This window comes from Hyperolius riggenbachi, chromosome 4 (genome assembly GCF_040937935.1).
Source record: "Hyperolius riggenbachi isolate aHypRig1 chromosome 4, aHypRig1.pri, whole genome shotgun sequence".
NCBI lineage: Eukaryota > Metazoa > Chordata > Amphibia > Anura > Hyperoliidae > Hyperolius > Hyperolius riggenbachi.
Window position 1 is genome coordinate 246,972,089 of NC_090649.1, and position 18,661 is coordinate 246,990,749.

Below are 18,661 nucleotides of genomic sequence, written 5' to 3' on the forward strand. Positions count from 1 at the left end.
ATCAGACCATAGTCTTTGGAAAATGAAAGATCACAGACCAATCTTACCACCCTTCCTGTAGTATAAGAGCCATACTCTACACAGTCTTTTCTATGGAGCTGAACTCCACATCAGGAAAAAATCTTGGCAAGATGCTGCACACACAGATGCTGTACAGACACAAAAGATCAGAATCTGCAAAAGATCTGTTCCTGCCAAAAATCCATTCCTGCAAATTGCAATGATAGTCTATGAGATCTGCAGATCATCATACACACATGATTTAACTGACATTCATCTGCAGATCAGATCCACCAGGATGGATTTTCAGATCTGCAGATCTGCAGATGAATGTCAGTTAAATCATGTGTGTATGATGATCTGCAGATCTCATAGACTATCATTGCAATTTGCAGGAATGGATTTTTGGCAGGAACAGATCTTCTGCAGATACTGATCTTTTGTGTCTGTACAGCATCTGTGTGTGCAGCATCTTGCCAAGATTTTTTCCTGACGTGGAGTTCAGCTCCATAGAAAAGACTGTGTAGAGTATGGCTCTTATACTACAGGAAGGGTGGTAAGATTGGTCTGTGATCTTTCATTTTCCAAAGACTATGGTCTGATGTCTGTATGTGGCCTAAGTTAGTCCTGGAGAGGGCTGTTATCTGACTTTTATTATCTCAACTGTTCCTGGACTATTTACTTTTCCTCTGCCAGAGGAGATGTCATTACTTCACAGACTGCTCTGAAAGAATCATTTTGAATGCTGAGTGTTGTGTAATCTGCACATATTATAGAATAATGCAATGTTAGAAAAAACACTATATACCTGAAAATAAAAGTATGAGAATATTTTCTTTGCTGCTAATCTTCTAGTAATTATTCATAGTATACAACCAATTCATTATATCATTTTTGTTTTCGCTTCAGTGTCTCTTTAAGCAGAAGATGTGACACCTGGAAAATAAACAAAACTGACTGACAAGCTGCATTCTCTACAAAATCTGATTTTCAGTTTCACAGTCCCCAATCCTAAGTGGCCATGCTGCAATCTCCACACCAGCGCACAGAGAAAAGTAAAGGCTATGTGGATGGAAGCATGCATGGATTTCTATTTCTTGGGGAAGACTAGAAAAGCTGGAGCTAGAATACTGTGATAAGTCAGTGATCACAGGTAATTTAAGTTTCTGGGTGCACTGCAGGATTATTTTCAATTGAAATTCCAAGTATCCCTATTCTTTATCCAACGCCTTACAGTCTAAAGTGAAAAACAACTCCAGGATGCAAATATCTCTTCTTATTGTACGGCGCCTATGTCCTCCTAGGAAGATGTTCTCCCTCGGACCTCCAGAAATAAAGCGTGAACCCTGACGGCCCTAAGCACAGCAATATGAGCTGGATGGTTTATACTGTTGCCCAGTGTTATCAGTTATCAATAAGCTACAATTTTAGCACACTTAGGGCTGGTTCAGACGGACGTTTGGAGGCGTTGCGTTTGCTGGCGTCGCGTTCAGCAGCGTTCGTGTGCGTTTGGATGCGGTCGCGTTTTTTCTTCCCCTAGGGGGACATTAGCCGTCGCGGTTAACCTCCCCTGGAAGCTACATGTAGCTTCCAGGGGCTCCTTGAACGCCAGGGAAAATCGGGACCCAAACGCTGCGTTTGTGTAAACGCGCTTGAAAGCTTGGTACAAACGCTCCCATTCACTTGAATGGGAGCGTTTAACACCAAGCCCTGAACGCTGGCTGTAAACGCTCTGCAAGCGTCCGTCTGAACCAGCCCTTAAAGAGGGACTGCAGTGAAGTACAGAATAAAATTGCTTAATTTTTTTACAATAGTAATTTATAAATGATTTAGTCAACGTTAGCGCATTGTTAGATCCTCTCCCAGATTTACATTCTGAAATGTAACACAGTGGCAACATATTTAGTTCTGTTAGGTGCAGCTCTGCGGAATGTTTGTTTCTGAAAATTCCAAAGCCAGTGAAAATAAAACCTGGTCTCCAAGAATGATTTATGAGCAGAATTCCGTATAGCTAAACAGTCTAGGCTAATCAACACTGGTCAGTGCTACATACCAATATACAGAGATATGTAGAGTTTCTGATGCTGAAATTACCATAAAAATCTTTTCTTCTACTATATTACCACTTTAAATATGCAAGTTCTAAAACTTTAAAGATCCTACCTGTTCTTTCATATGCCGAGTAAAATCTGGCATTGTAAGCTGACCCTGAAATGCAGTCTGATCCGCTATACAAGTATATTTGGGAAGGGATAGTTATATAGCAGCTGGACAATTCTCACAGAAGTTTAACACGCCTTTCAGTGATTTTTCCATATTTATCAAAAGCAGTACACTGAATTCATAATGGACGCTATAAATACAGACATGAACACATAGCACGCTCATGTAAATAAGGAATCGTTCAATCGTGAACATGCAGAAACGCAGAAATGCCAAAATATACAGATTTACGGGAAATATAATCTAGGTCAGTAATGCCCTTGACAGTGAAAGTGTGAATCTACTCGCTTCATTCAGAATTCAATGCATTGATCATCATTCCAGCAGCACTCTCTGGGGTTTAATTTAGAAATAATGAGCCGTTTAGAAAAGTTATATAATGTACAGAAAAGACTGCTTTTCACACAGTTTAAGAAAAAAAGAAAGATTAAAAATGAAGCGGCACAACTTGGTGTTAAAGCAGTTTGAAAACTTTACTTATCTTCATTTCACAACTCAGGAAGTTATTTACAAGACTGGTGAACATCTCCATAGCAAAGCAAAATGTGTCTTCAATATCTTTTATTGTCAGGCTGGTTTTAGGATTGATACTGCTTTACATACCTGATGACACGCTCTCCCCCAGCATTGCTTTGCAACGCTTGCAAACGACTTTGGTATTTTCCTTTGATTTCTGCAAGGCAGAAAAATGTCATTTAAATGTCACATTACACCTTTTGTAAAGGAATGTATAATTTTATATATCGTCTCTGGAGGGACAAATGAACTTTATTTTCCTTTTCCTTCAATGTTGACATTCAGCGACATCTGTCTTCTCAAGAGCACACTTATCCAAGCTTACCATATGAAACTGGCATATGAAGAATTGATACTGCCAGCATGAGGTATTACTATACTGGCAAAAACTAGCTTACGCCAGTGTTACTGAAATCCTAAACAAGTCCAGAAACAACCTGTGTAAACTTCATTTACCAATTACTGTAAATAGACACATGATGCAAACTGTCAATCAGCATTTTTAACAGTACAAAATGCTGAAACCCTATTTATTAAAGGGAACCTGAAGTGAGAGGTACATGGAAGCTGACATATTTACAATGGGATGCGAAAGTTTGGGCAACCTTGTTAAAGGGACTCTGACCTCTACTAAAAAAAAAAGTTTCACTTACCTTGGGCCTCCTTCAGCCGACCGTAGGCGGCGAGGTCCCACGGCGTCCTCCTGGCTCTTCTCCATGTGCGTCCGCCTGCCCCCCCCCCCCCCCCCGTTACCCCGTTGTGTCTGTGTGTCTGCTTCACAGACCTTCTGCCTCTTTCAGCTCAAGCATGTCAAGAATCCTGCAGCCCGACTCCTTAGTAATCACAGCTGGTCTTCTGAGTGACATGTCTGGGCTCTGCACTCCTTTCTAAACTCTGCTATTCTCACAGTTTTCAGCTTGTGACAGCTCCCTCAGTCTCACAGCCACACTGAAAGCTGTCTGTGAATAATAAACACACCACTACAAGAAGGCTCTTCTGACATACTTCCTGTTTGGTGGCCATCTTGATTGTTTACAAAAGCAGTTTATGAAACTGCTTTTTTATTGCCAGGATCGCAGCGGGGAGCAGCGAAAATGTCACAGAGGGGGCTAGGAAAGGACACCCAACAGGATGGTATGTTTATTTATATAGAATTTTTTCAATACAGATTCTCTTTAAATATATCATATAGAAGACACACATAGTGATATTTAATAAGTGAAATTAAGTTTATTGGATTTACAGAAAATGCACAATAATTGTTTAAATAAAATTAGGCAGGTGCACGAATTTGGGCACTGTTGTCATTTTATTGATTTCAAAACCTTTAGAACTAATTATTGGAACTGAAAGTGGCTTGGTAAGTGGCTCAGTGACCCCTGACCTATATACACAGGTGAATCCAATTATGAGAGACTATTTAAGGGGGTCAATTGTACGTTTCCCTCTTAATTTTCTCTGAAGAGTAGCAACATGGGGGTCTCAAAACAACTCTCAAATGACCTGAAGACAAAGATTAATCACCATCATGGTTTAAGGGAAGGATACAAAAAGCTGTCTCAGAGATTTCAGCTGTCGGTTTCCACAGTTAGGAATATATTGAGGAAATGGAAGACCACCGGCTCAGTTCAAGTTAAGGCTAGAATTGGCAGACCAAGAAAAATCTCAGATAAACAGAAGCGATGAATGGTGAGAACAGTCAGAGTCAACTCACAGACCAGCACCAAAGACCCACAACATCATCTCCCTGCAGATGGAGTCACTGTGCACCATTCAACCATTTGGCGCACTTTACACAAGGAGATGCTGTATGCGAGAGTGATGCAGAGGAAGCCTTTTCTCCGCTCACAGCATAAACAGAGCAGCTTGAGGTATGCTAAAGCACATTTGGACAAGCCAGCTTCATTTTGGAATAAGGAGCTGTGGACTGATGAAACTAAAATTGAGTTATTTGGGCATAACAAGGGGCGTTATGCATGGAGGAAAAACACAGCATTCCAAGAAAATCACCTGGTACCTCCAGTAAAATATAGTGGTGGTTCCATCATGCTGTGGGGCTGTGTGGCTGTGTGGCCAATGCAGGGACTGGGAATCTTGTCAAAGTTAAGGGATGCATGGATTCCACTCCGTATCAGCAGATTCTGGAGACCAATGTCCAGAATTCAGTGACAAAGCTGAAGCTGCACCGGGGCTGGATATTTCAACAAGATAAAGACTCTAAACACTGCTCAAAATCCACATTCATGCACAGGAACAAGTATAACATTCTGGAATGGCCATCTCAATCCCCAGACCAGAATATAATTGAAAATCTGTGGTGTGAGTTAAAGAGAGCTGTCCATGCTCAGAAGCCATCAGACCTGAATGAACTAAAGATGTTTTGCAAAGAGGAATGGTCCAAGATACCTTCAACCAGAATTCAGACTCTCAATTGAACCTACAGGAAGCATTTAGAGGCTGTAATTTCTGCAAAAGGAGGATCTACTAAATATTGATTTAATTTCTTTTTTTGTGGTGCCCAAATTTATGCATCTACTTAATTTTGTTTAAACAATTATTGCACACTTTCTGTAAATCCAATAAACTTCATTTCAATTCTCAAATATCACTGTGTGTGTCTCCTATAGGATATATTTGACATTTTTTATATTAAAAACCAACGATTTATACTGGAAAATCATGACGATTAACAAGGTTGCCCAAGCTATTGCATCACACTGTATTTCCTTTTAACCAATTCATCTCTAAGGGTTTTATCCCTTAAACACCAAAGCAGTCTTCACATTTCAGCTCTGCGTCCATTAATTCGCCAATAACTTTAGCAATACTTATCACACAAATAATCTAAACTTTTTTTTTTTACCACAAATAAGGCTTTCTTTGGGTGGTACTTTTTGCTAACAATTATTTTATTCTATATGCATTTTAAAGTGACTAAGAAGAAAAAAATGATACAAATTATATACATTTCTCGGTTTTGAACTAAAATAGTTTTAAAATAAAACATGCTATTGTAATTAAAACCCATACATTTTATTTGCCCATTTGTCCCGGTTATTACACTGTTTAAATTATGTCCTTAGTACAATGTATGACAACAATATTCTATTTGGAAATAAAGGTTTATTTTTTTCATTATGTGATTTTGGGTACTTTAACAATAAGATAGGCCCTTAATAGCAAAAATAATAGTAATACACCCTCATAGCATACAGATTTTAAAACGTAATGATTTACTTATTGTCTTAAAGTGAACCAGAGGAAGCACCCTCTTGTATTTTACCATATATATCAGTGGGAACATCAGAGAAAACGCCTACCCTGCTCTGTTTCATTCTTCACTGCTCAGCCTGCTTCTTATCAGCCCTGATATAATCCCCGACTGAGCATTCAGTCTGGCTTTGCTCAGGAATCATTAGAGCCGAGTCTGTCTTCTCTGATGTCTTTTCAAGCCTAAGCCTGCCCCCTTCTGCCTCTGCTAGAATGACTCCTGAACAAAGCCAGACTGAATGCTCAGTCTGGGATTTTATCATGGTTGATAACAAGCGGGCTGAGCATTGAAGAATGAGGGTGCTTAGCCTCTGGTTCATTTTAAAGTCCGTCATTTATTTATAATTTGTGATACTGTATATGGGGCAGGGAGGAAGCATAATAAATTAATGGGCTTGTTATAGTGATAGGAAAAATATTTAATTTTTTTGTTATTGCAATATTCTTTTTTACCACTACACGTTCACCAACTTTCCTATCTGGTTAGAACACAGCTCAAGCTGCGTTCCAGCCAAGAGAAAATGACAGACTGTCATTTTCACAACGAAACGAACACCGCTGCTCATTGCAACAGTAACCGTTTCAATTCAAACACTTAGGGTTCGTTCACACTATGAGAGTTTGCGGAAATCGCCCTAAAAGTGCTTGTGCAATGATTTCCTATGAGTGTTCAGATGTGAGTGTTTCGATTTAAGTAAAATCACAAGCGCGCTACATGTACCATTTTCTGAGCGCTTTGGCTCAATGGAAGGTATAGGGAAATTGCAAAGTGCTTGAGAAAGCGCTTTGTATAGTGATTTCCCGAGTGCTTTTAAGAATTAATACATTGTATTTATTATTTTCAGAGTCAAATAGTTCACTTCCTGACTAATGCCAGGAAGTGAAAATCTCAATTGCTCAACAAAAGTGCTCGGGAAATCATACATACATACGAAATATTTGTTACAGAGCCAAATGAGCTATAAATTATATTTTGCTATGTCCCTGTCACTTACTTCAAGTAGTAAAAATCTCACAAATCTGACAGGTTGTGGATCATTCCATCTCTTAATGGGAATTTCTCAGGGTTTTCTATTTTTTTTCTCTTCAAAATGTACTGCCAGAACAGCAAGGAAATGAATAGGGATGCTAGCCTGGTTTGTATGTTTCCTTTCCAGATAGTGTTTTTGTAAAGAATAAAGGCTCATACACACATCGGATTTTTCCAAACGACCGGTCTTTTTATCTTGGTTTTTAACCAGCGTTATCAGCTGAATGACCGACTGTACACAAGCCCGATAGGACGACCAGACGTCCAAACAACGGGTCGTTTGGAAAAATCCGACGTGTGTATGTACCTTTAAGAAAACCGTGTCTACTTTCTACTGCAAGTGACAACAACATAGGGAAAAAAAGTGTTTTATCTTGCATTTTACTCTGGGACAAATATACATCTCTCATATGTATTTCAAATTTATAATTTTTTTTTGTTATAGTGGACATATTAAAGGGACACTTAAGTCAAACAAAAAAAATGAGTTTTACTCACCTGGGGCTTCCAATAGCCCGCTGCAGCTGTCCGGTGCCCTCGCCATCTCCCTCCGATCCTCCTGGCCCCGCCGGCAGCCACTTCCTGTTTCGGTGACAGGAGCTGACAGGCTGGGGACGCGAGTGATTCTTCGCGTTCCTGGCCACAATAGCGCCATCTATGCTGCTATAGCATATATCATATACCATATAGCAGCATAGAGGGTGCTAATGTGTCTGGGAACGCGAAGAATCACTCGCGTCCCCAGCCTGTCAGCTCCTGTCACCGAAACAGGAAGTGGCTGCTGGTGGGGCCAGGAGGATCGGAGGGAGACGGCGAGGGCACCGGACAGCTGCAGGGGGCTATTGGAAGCTCTAGGTGAGTAAAACTCATTTTTTTTGTTTGACTTAAGTGTCCCTTTAAGAGCAGACCTTTAATCAACCCCCAGCCACCAACTACAGCCATTGCTTATAGAGGGAAGGATATTCTCCCTTCCTAGTGGTGCCCATACATGGTAAAAAAACAACAACTTTTTTTTTCAATCAGATAATCTCGTTCGATTACTCCGTTAGATCAAATATAAAGATTTTTCCAACATGTCTGATCGGATTTTTGACTTTCTATCGATTCAATTGTTTTGGTAGAATAAACAGGAAAATCAAACATTTTATTGTACTGTGTATGGGCACCATAAGACCGATTAGCTGGATCATGTATTTCCAAAGTCAAATGACTGGTATCACTTAGCTAGGGGAAATCAGCCAGCACAGAAACATCACTGCACATCGCAGTTTAGCTCATCCTGTCAAAAAGACATTCACCTTTTTTAAATAGGCCAGTGTTTGTTTTTTAACCCCCTTGGCATTATGATTATTTCTGGATTTTAGGATCTAAAAGCGGTGCAATTTTTTTTGCATGCTTTTAGATCCTAAAACCTGGAAAAAAATCATGCTGCTAGAGAGTTCTGCAGCAGCTCCAGCACTTACTCATCTCCCTGGGATCCAGCGCTGCAGTTTTCCCTCCGTGCTCCGGGTGGCGCTGTAACCCTATATGCTGGCTGTTATCATAGCTTTGCACATTTCTGCAGCAAATATGTATTGTTACAAAACTTCAAAAAATAGTTTCAAAACTGAATGTAACTCATTATGCACAAGAAAGGATGTGTCACATTAAAGTGACTCCGAGCACCTCTCCTGGGCATGCCTTTAAGACTCCGACCAGTACTGTAAATTACTTAAAGAGAATCTGTATTGTTAAAATCGCACAAAAGTAAACATACCAGTGCGTTAGGGGACATCTCCTATTCCCCTCTGTCACAATTTCGCCGCTCCCCGACGCATTAAAAGTACTCAAAAACAAACAGTTTTAAAAAGTTTTTAAACAAACAAAATGGCCACTAAAACAGGAAGTAGGTTGATGTTTGGTGGAGGGCTGTTTCACTTCACTTCACTGCTGGGAATTATGAGCTCCGATTATATTATATTGCTGCTGTTTGTAAATTTGTGTTTTGCTGCTTTGATATCTGGTGGCTTGTGCATTGCAGTTCATCAGATATCTAGCAGCAAGTGTTAGTTTTAAAAGTTTTTAAAAGTACATTTTTTTTCTCTAGTGTGCTTGCAGCAGGCAGGTAATTAGCTAGGGGGAGGGATTAGCTGTAACAGGAGGTATTTGGTCAGCTTCAGGACTCAGTACTGAGCTTGCTCAGTCTGTGGCTTGCTCACTAAGTGGCTTCGACACAAGTGGCATAGGCGTTAAAAACAGGCGTTACAACACAGGCACAAACAGAGAGTTGAGAGGAAGCAGGTAAGGACTATTAAAAAAAAAAAAAAAAACTTCAACCAATATTGCGTTTTTTTGCATCGGTTACAATGTGCTAACACGTTGTGGTGTAGTCTTTAAGTTTTGAGGACTCCACCCCAACTTCACTCACTCTCCCTCCTCCCCTCCTCCACCCCAACTTTACTCACTCCCCCTCCTCCACCCCTCCCCCTCTTCCACCCCAGCTGCACTCACTCCCGAACTTCACTCACTTTCCCGTTTCAACTTTTACCGCCACAGTTTACTTTAAATAAAATTTCCCCACACAATAGTCATCATGTTGGACTATGCTGTACAGTGTACATCCTGCGACATGTATGCATGCCTTGATCAGCGGATTGAGGGTGTTTACTGTTGCCCTGGGTGTGTGCGTGTTGCTCAGTTAGAGGCGGAAGTCGCAGAGCTAAATAAGCATCTCGCAACACTGAGATGAGCTTGGATCTCACGATCCAGACACTGGATGGAATCGGTGAAGATGAGGTAGGTGGAGTAAAGCCAGAGCAAGAAGCAGAGGTAGCCGCTAGTTGGGTCACAGTTAGAAGGGGTAGAGGAAAAAGTGGCAGGGAGGCTAGTCCCGAGTTGTCCCTCACTAATAAGTATGCTTGTTTGCGTAATATTGGGGAGGATGATTCAGAAGTAGCAATGCTGCAGCAGGATGTGCTCCTTAGCAACCAAGGGGCAAACTGCTGTAACGAGAAAGGGAATAGGAGTGCAGCTAAGGCTAGACAGGTACTGGTGGTAGGGGATTCAATTATTAGGCGCACAGATAGGGTAATCTGTCGAAGAAACCGTGAATGCCGTACAGTCTGTTGCCTCCCGGGTGCTCGGGTTCAGCATGTAGCGGAAAGAATTTACAGATTATTAAGTGGGGCTGGGGAAGACCCAGCTGTCATGGTACACAATGGCACCAATGACAAAGTTAGTGGGAGATGGAAGGTCCTCAAAATGATTTTCAGGTACTTGGAGATAAACTTAAAGCAAGGACCTCCAAGGTGGTGTTCTCTGAAATCCTGCCAGTGCCACGTGCTACATGTGAGAGACAGAGGGAGCTTAGGGAGTTAAATAAAATTGGTAAATGTGGTGGTAAAAATATAAAGTGCATGGTAACCAATGCTCGGAGCCTTGCAAATAAAATAGACGAACTAGAGTTCATTCTGAATGACAAAGGCTATGACATTGTAGGAATAACCGAGACATGGATGGATGAAAGCCATGACTGGATAGCTAATTTAAAAGGATACAATGTGTTTAGGAGGGATAGAACAGGGAAAAAGGTGGAGGGGTTTGTCTCTTTGTTAAGAATTCTTTTACAGCTGTCCTCAACGATGAGATGGAAGAAGATTGCGAAGATGTGGAGTCCGTTTGGGTAAATATTCATGGTGGAAATAAAAGTTGCCAATTGCTTATTGGGGTATGCTACAGACCACCTCAGATTAATGAAGCTGCAGAACTGTGATTACTACAGCAGATTGAAAAATAATTATGGGCGACTTCAACTTTCCAGACATTGACTGGGGTATTGAGGCTACCCATTCTGGTAAAAGCAGCAGATTTCTGGCAGCACTACAGGACAATTACTTGACTCAAATGGTAACGGAACAAACTAGCGGGAATGCGTTACTGGATCTGATCATTTCTAATAGACCAGATAATGTATCAAATGTGCAGGTTCAAGAACATTTGGGAAATAGTGATCACAACATGATAATGTTTGATCTGGTGACTGATAGGCCACGGGGCAGCGGGACCACTAAAACTATGCATTTTAGAAAAGCAAAGTTCAATCAAATTAGGCAGGCACTAAGTTTAGTGAACTGGGATAATGTACTACAAGGGGAGGACACTGAAGGGAAATGGAAGGCTTTTAAAACTTATTCTCAATCAATATTGTAGTATGTATATCCCATATGGAAACAAAATGTCTAGGAATAAAAAAAGGCCTCTATGGATGAATAGAAAGGTTAGGGATAAAATGAAGAGGAAAAGGAATGCCTATAAAGTCCTAAAACAGGAGGGGACCAAGGCTGCACTAAGCAATTATAAGGAGTGCAATAAAAATTGTAAAAAAGAAATTAGGCTGGCAAAGATCGAAGCTGAAAATCAAATCGCTGGGGATATCAAATCTAACCCAAAAAAGTTTTACAAGTACATCAACTCTAGAAAAAAGAAAGGTTGACTGTATGGGACTCCTAAAGGATGAGGGTGGGAACTCAATGGTGGATGACCAAGGTAAGGCAGAGTTATTAAATACTTTCTTTGCTTCTGTCTTCACAAAGGAAACAGCACTGTTGCAAATTACAGAGGCAGAAGAGTCTCAATCTTCTAACTGTAATATTCAATACTTAACGCAGGAAGAAGTAAAGGCAAGACTAAATAAATTAAAAATAGACAAGGCACCTGGCCCGGATGGCATGTATCCTCGGGTCCTAAGGGAATTAAGTTCAGTTATAGCTAAACCCCTTTATCTTATCTTTTGTGACTCTCTTGCAACTGGCAGAGTCCCAGTGGATTGGCGTACAGCCCACGTTTTCCCATTATTTAAGAAGGGCAAAAAATCAGATCCAGGAAATTATAGACCTGTAAGCTTAACATCAGTTGTATGCAAACTATTTGAGGGGTTACTAAGAGATACTATACATGACTTCATAGTAGAAAATAATCTTATTTCTCAGCATCAACATGGGTTTACTAAAGACAGGTCCTGTTTGACTAACATGCTCAGCTTTTATGAGGTAGTAAATGCTAACATGGATATTGGGAATGCTGTAGATGTGATATACTTGGACTTTGCAAAGGCCTTCGACACTGTTCCCCACAGAAGTGCAAAAGTTGAGGATGCAAGGACTGGGGAAGAGTTTGTGTGCATGGATAGGGAACTGGCTAATGGACAGAAAACAAAGAGTTGTGGTCAATGAATCGTACTCAAAATGGGAGACTGTTAGCAGTGGGGTCCCGCAGGGGTCTGTACTGGGTCCAGTGCTCTTCAATTTATTTATTAATGACCTAGTAGATGCAGTAGTGAGCAATGTTGCTATTTTTGCAGATGATACAAAATTGTGCAGAATCATCAACTCTCAGGAAGATAGTGTCATATTGCAACAGGATCTGGATAGGATGGCTATATGGGCACATACATGGCAGATAAAATTCAATGTTGACAAATGTAAAGTCATGCATTTTGGTCGTACCAATGGTCTAGCACCATACAAAATAAATGGGATACAGTTGGGGACATCAAACTTGGAGAAGGACTTAGGAGTACTAATCGACAACAAGTTAAATAATCGTACTTAATGCCAAGCCCCTTGCAGTTAAAACTAACAAAATTTTGGGATGCATTAAAAGGGAAATAAAAACTCGAGATGCTAGCATAATATTGCCCCTGTTTAACTCTCTAGTAAGGCCACATCTGGAATATGGAATTCAGTTCTGGGCACCACATTACAAAAAAGATATTGCAGTTTTAGAGCAGGTGCAGAGACGAGCTACAAAATTGATACGTGGGATGGAAGGTCTCGCTTACCAAGAAAGGTTAGATAAACTGGGTTTATTTAGTCTAGAGAAAAGACGCCTTAGAAGGGATCTAATTAACATGTATAAATACATCAGATTGCAATATAATAGCTTGGCTGTTGAGCTTTTTGTCCCTAGGCCTTCTCAAAGGACTAGAGGACATGATCTGCGCATGGAGGAAAAAACGTTTTAGCCATTTATTTAGGAAAGGGTTCTTTACAGTAAGAGTGATTAAGATGTGGAATGCATTGCCACAGGAAGTCGTTATGGCAAACTCTATACCTGCATTTAAAGGGGGCTTAGATGCTTTCCTTGCGTTGAAAGACATCCATGGCTACAATTACTAGGTTATGCCTAATGATGTTGATCCAGGGATTTTATCTGATTGCCATCTGGAGTCGGGAAGGAATTTTTCCCTTTTGGGGCTAATTGGACCATGCCTTGTGGGGTTTTTTTCGCCTTCCTCTGGATCAACAGGGATATGTGAGGGAGCAGGCTGGAGTTGTACTTTGTACTGGTTGAACTCGATGGACGTATGTCTTTTTTCAACCAAAATAACTATGTACAGTATGTCCACACATAGAAAATACATCCATACACAAGCAGGCTGTATACAGCCTTCCTTTTGAATCTCAAGAGATCACTTGTGTGTTTACCTTCTGTCCCCTGCAGCTCTCACCCACTGAATACTAGTGACAGGCTGTGAGGCTGATCGTTTCTTCCTGTCTGTAATTTCTCAGTATGTGTCAGCCAGCTCCTTTCAATAACAGAGGAGGATTTTTATCCATATCTCTTCTATCACTGATAAGATAGAGACGCTGCTGGCTTATGTAAATAACACACACACACACACACACACACACACACACACACACGGGAGTGTGCATAGAGGGGCCTGGAGGGGGGCAGGCATAGCAGATCACACTGAAGAGTTGGCAGCCTTCCAGACACAGGGCGACAAGTCTGACAGGGGAAAGATACATTGATTTATTACAGAGACAGTGATAGTAGAAAGTGCTGCAGTAAGCCAGAGTACATTAGAATAGGTTTAGGAACTTGTAGGATGGTAGAAAAAAATGTTGCTCTCCTCTTTCATTTGATGCCTGAATCACCATTCTACTGTTAGAGAAGTGCATTACTGAATGAAGCAGGAAGAGGAAGCGATACGCATGGCCATTGCAAGAGGCTCCTCCAGAGGAGTCATAGCACGACTTTGTTGTAAGTCGCCTGGCTTAAAGGCATGCCCATGAGAGGTGCTCAGAGTCCCTTTAAAGGATGTGTTCTTATGACACTCCCTTTACCCAATTCACGATTCCCTTATTTCTAGTGCCTCCACCAACCCATTCACACCCTCAGGTACTGGGGAGCATGCTGCCGGCTCACATTTTTGGGCACGGAGTGGTAAGGTGTGTTAAAAATGTAAATAAGGCAAGAATTAATCTTTGCTCTATAGGCTAATATCAGTTCCTAGTGCACACCCAGCAAGAAGCATGCGTTTAAAGTTCATATTGATGTATAATGTGGGGGCTTCACTCTTGCTTTAACTGTATTATCATACCCTTAACGGTTCCTCACATTGACTGGAAATGAGAGCTGGCAGCATGAGTCACTCACTTCAGACTCCTGTTACTCTTTTGCTGCAGGATTACAAACTAACACACGTATTGTTATTTTGGATTTTTATAGCAACAACATCTTGGTGCTGTACAATAGAGAATATACAACAGATACAGTTACAAGGCAATGGGTTTCAGATGTATTGCTTATATACACTGCGTATTGAAGGATTTTATTGGATCATTGGTAAAACCTGATAAGATCATGAATTTGTATAAGTGCTGACAAGTCCCACAAAGCTAAACAGAGTACATAATTGTCATTGGCCTCAATTCACTAAGATCATCCTGGAGATAATAAGGCAAGAGAAAACTTGCCACCACACAGTGAGAGACGCATCTTATCTCTTTATTGCTTAACCTCTTGACGACCAGCTAACGCCGATTGGCGTAAACTGGTCGTCTGCAAGTTTCCATGGATTTCCATGTCTGTTCAGCGATCCCTCTCCCTCTTCTCCCTCCCTGCCCCGGAGATCTGAGGCTGCACAGGAATGGATCTGTCCTGTGCAGCCTCTAACAGGCTCCTGCCTGTCATGTGACAGCAATCCCCGACCGCTGATTGGCCAGGGATTGCTGATCTAGTACAACGCTGCTACTGCTAGCAGCGTTGTAAAAATTTAAACAAAGCGGATTATTTCCTCCTTGGCAAGTGGTTAAGTTACCTCCTATGTAGTTAAGTTACCTCCTCTATAGATATTTTCACATGCAGTTAATTAACAGCCTGCCTTTAACTTTAGAATTCTAGAGTTATTTTAAGGGTTGAAGAGTTAACTTAAAGAAAGAAGAGTTAACTTTAGGTTTGCCTGAGGTAAAATGTTTCCTGAATACTACATGCCTCATCATCCTGGTGATAACTATAGAAACGTTATTAAAGACAGGAGATACGCTTAGCGAATTGAGGCCATTGGCATGAATTCACTAAGATCATGCTGGAGATAAGGCAAGACTAAACTTGCCACGGCACAGTGAGAGAGTTATATTATCTCTTCATTCCTTAAGTTACCTCCTCTGTAGTTAAGTTACCTCCTCTGTAGTTAAGTTACCTCCTCTGTAGTTAAGTTACCTCCTCTGTAGTTAAGTTACCTCCTCTGTAGTTAAGTTACCTCCTCTGTAGTTAAGTTACCTCCTCTGTAGTTAAGTTACCTCCTCTGTAGTTAAGTTACCTCCTCTGTAGTTAAGTTACCTCCTCTGTAGTTAAGTTACCTCCTCTGTAGTTAAGTTACCTCCTCTGTAGTTAAGTTACCTCCTCTGTAGTTAAGTTACCTCCTCTGTAGTTAAGTTACCTCCTCTGTAGTTAAGTTACCTCCTCTGTAGTTAAGTTACCTCCTCTGTAGTTAAGTTACCTCCTCTGTAGTTAAGTTACCTCCTCTGTAGTTCGTTTCACACGCAGTTAATTAACAGCCTGTCTAACTTTAGAATTCTGGAGTTGTTTTAAGGATTGAAGAGTTAACTTAAAGACAGAAGAGTTAACTTTAGGTTTGCCTGAGGTAAAATGTTTCCTGAATACTACATGCCTCATCACCATGGTGATAACTCTAGAAACGTTATTAAAGTCAAAAGATAAGCTTAGTGAATTGAGGCCCTGGTCTCTTAGAGAAGCTCACAATCTAATCCCAACTATAGTCACACATCTATGCTGTATAGAAGATGCGGTCAAGGATTAATGACACTGTGATGTTTAAATAACCTTAAGAGCCATCTTTGGTAAAGTGTGGTGCCGACCCTTTGCTACCGTCTTGGATTGTGACCCCTTTGGTGCCGGGGTGTGGGTCACGGCACACACAGTTGGATTATTGGGCGGTGTTGGGTGCTCATTCACCTGTGATTGATGGTATGATTGATATTGATGGTATAGAAGATATGCACAGTCACCAAGATGTCAATAGTTGTGTATTGGTGCTAAACATATGGTGGTAGGATACAGTACATTATTTTTAAATGATTTTTACATTTTGTCAAAGAATAGTTTTCCACTGAAGGCCACTAGAGGGCAACGTGATGTTTCCAAGTTCTATTTTACGTCGCTAGTGAAAAACAGAATGATAGCAGCACGGCACTTCTACTATTTCTACCTCAGTCAGGGAGATATGATCTTACAAAATGCAATATTGTCAGGAAAAATTAATAACCTGCTTCAAATCACCATTAAACCTATTTCACATGGTATTAGATAACAGCACTTGGAAACACTCGCTGAGAAAGATTAAGAGCCCCCTTCTGTCTGGAATAAACCTCATTTGAGATAATAAAGTTTTACTGGGCAATATAAATGTAGCAATTAGTTGATGTCATTAACACTAATAACTTACTGAGACATTAGCATCAACTGGATGAGGAACAGCTGACATCTCATTAGTCTCTCCTGGGGGGTCTGAGAGATTTGCCTTATTCACCAAAAAGAATGTGTCTCCCAGAAAGCAGTCGTTAACCTTGGGAAAGCAACGTCGATTGGCAAAGGGATCAGGGTGGCAGCACCATTCTTCAACCAAAGAGCTCCAGTTTTCACTGGGCAAGGGAAGAACCCGAGCAAACTGCCTAAAACATGAACAGAGAAATGCAGTTAACATAAAAGACCATGACATTAGTTCTAAGGCATGTAGTACAGTAGTTCTTGTACACATAGTACAGTATTTAACCGTGTGTTTTCACTCAGTACATGTTATGTACATTGCACCCACGGCATGTCTCCTGTCACAAGAAGAATTCATTTGATCAAAGGCTTCTCGGTTTCTCTTTATAATTTGTAATACACTTTGCAGGTGAAGGTCCTAGGTTTATCTAAACAGAGTTTTTGCATTTTTGCAAAATGTTTTTTTGAAACATTTTGCTTCTCGTATGTACAGTGTACTAACAGAGAATATAAGACTTTAAAGGACAACTGTAACGAGAGGGATATGGGAGGCTGCCAGATTAATTTCCTTATAAGCAATACCAGTTGCCTGGCTGTCCTGCTGATCCTCTGCCTCTAATATTTTTAGCCATAAACCCTGAAGAAGCATGCAGCAGATTAGGAGTTTCTGAAATTATTGTCAGATATGACAAGATTAGCCACATGCTTGTTTCTGGTGTTATTGAAACACTACTGCAGCCAAATAGATCAGCAGGGCTGCCAGGCAACTGGCATTATTTCAAAGGAAATACATATGGCAGCCTCCATGTTCTTCTCACTTCAGTTGTCCTTTAAAGAGCAGCTGAGGTGACTCAGAATTAGTGAAACAAACACATGAATTGGTGAACAGAAGCCCAAAACCTTCTTGCCCTTCGGGTGCACTATTTGCTTATTTGCTCCCGATGCCTGCGCCCACCCCTTCACACCTTTAGGTGCTGGAAAACTCATGCTGCCAGATTACATTTTTGGGGGGGAACATTGAGTGATGAGGTACAGAAAGATGTAAATAAGGCAAGAGTGAATCCTTGCTCTATAGGCCAATATCAGCTCTCAAGTGGACACCCATGAGGGAGCATGCGTTTGAAGTCATATTGACATATAGGCCCATATGCAATTCACTTTTTCTCCTGAGTTTTCTCCTGGGTGATATTTTTACAACTTGTCATAAAATGCCTTTTAAGTCACCAGCAAGCAAGAAAATACTAAAAATAAATTTGATAGTACTTTTTCACCAACTTTTGGGTACTTTTTAAATTGTAAATTGCTGAAAATTTAGTTTACAGAGAAGATGGAAATTATCTCCTAGGAGATAACTCAGGTGAAAAACATAATTGCATATGGGCCATAGAGTGAGACTTCACTCTTGCTTCTTACTTCTCATCCATCAGCACAAGCTCTTTTGTCCTCTACACTGCATTTCTGTGCGCTCCCTCACAGTAGTGCATAACATCCTGTTAACTATTTGGACATGCGCACTTCAGAAGCATTGCTCATGCACATACCCAGATAGTTAACAGGAAGTTGCCAGCTGTGACTGCAAAATAAATATGGCAGCCTTCATATCCCTCTCACCTCGTGTTCACTTGAAGGTACAGTTAGTAAAATGAATTGTTGGATGTAATACACAGAGTGCTGTGGAAAATGTCAATGTTATACAAATGCATATTAATATTCTAAATAAATGTAACCTTTCAGGACTCTCGAAATACGTGATTACAAAGAGGTTATGTCTACTGCAACTTAATTATATATTTTAAATACATTTGTGTGTGATCATAGATATTAAAACAAAACAGTGTAGGTCAGAAT

General features: G+C 40.6%; 1 protein-coding gene across 1 annotated transcript in view; it reads right to left on the minus strand.

Moving 5' to 3' along the window:
* Positions 1–18,661, minus strand: part of UBE3D (ubiquitin protein ligase E3D) — a 250,014-nt gene that overhangs the window by 181,348 nt on the left and 50,005 nt on the right. Inside the window, exons 4-5 of the mRNA XM_068281549.1 lie at positions 16,773–16,998; positions 2,827–2,896 (exon numbers count right to left, since the gene is read on the minus strand). Of these exons, the coding sequence (XP_068137650.1) occupies positions 2,827–2,896; positions 16,773–16,998 (296 nt within the window). The remainder of the gene's footprint in view (positions 1–2,826; positions 2,897–16,772; positions 16,999–18,661) is intronic.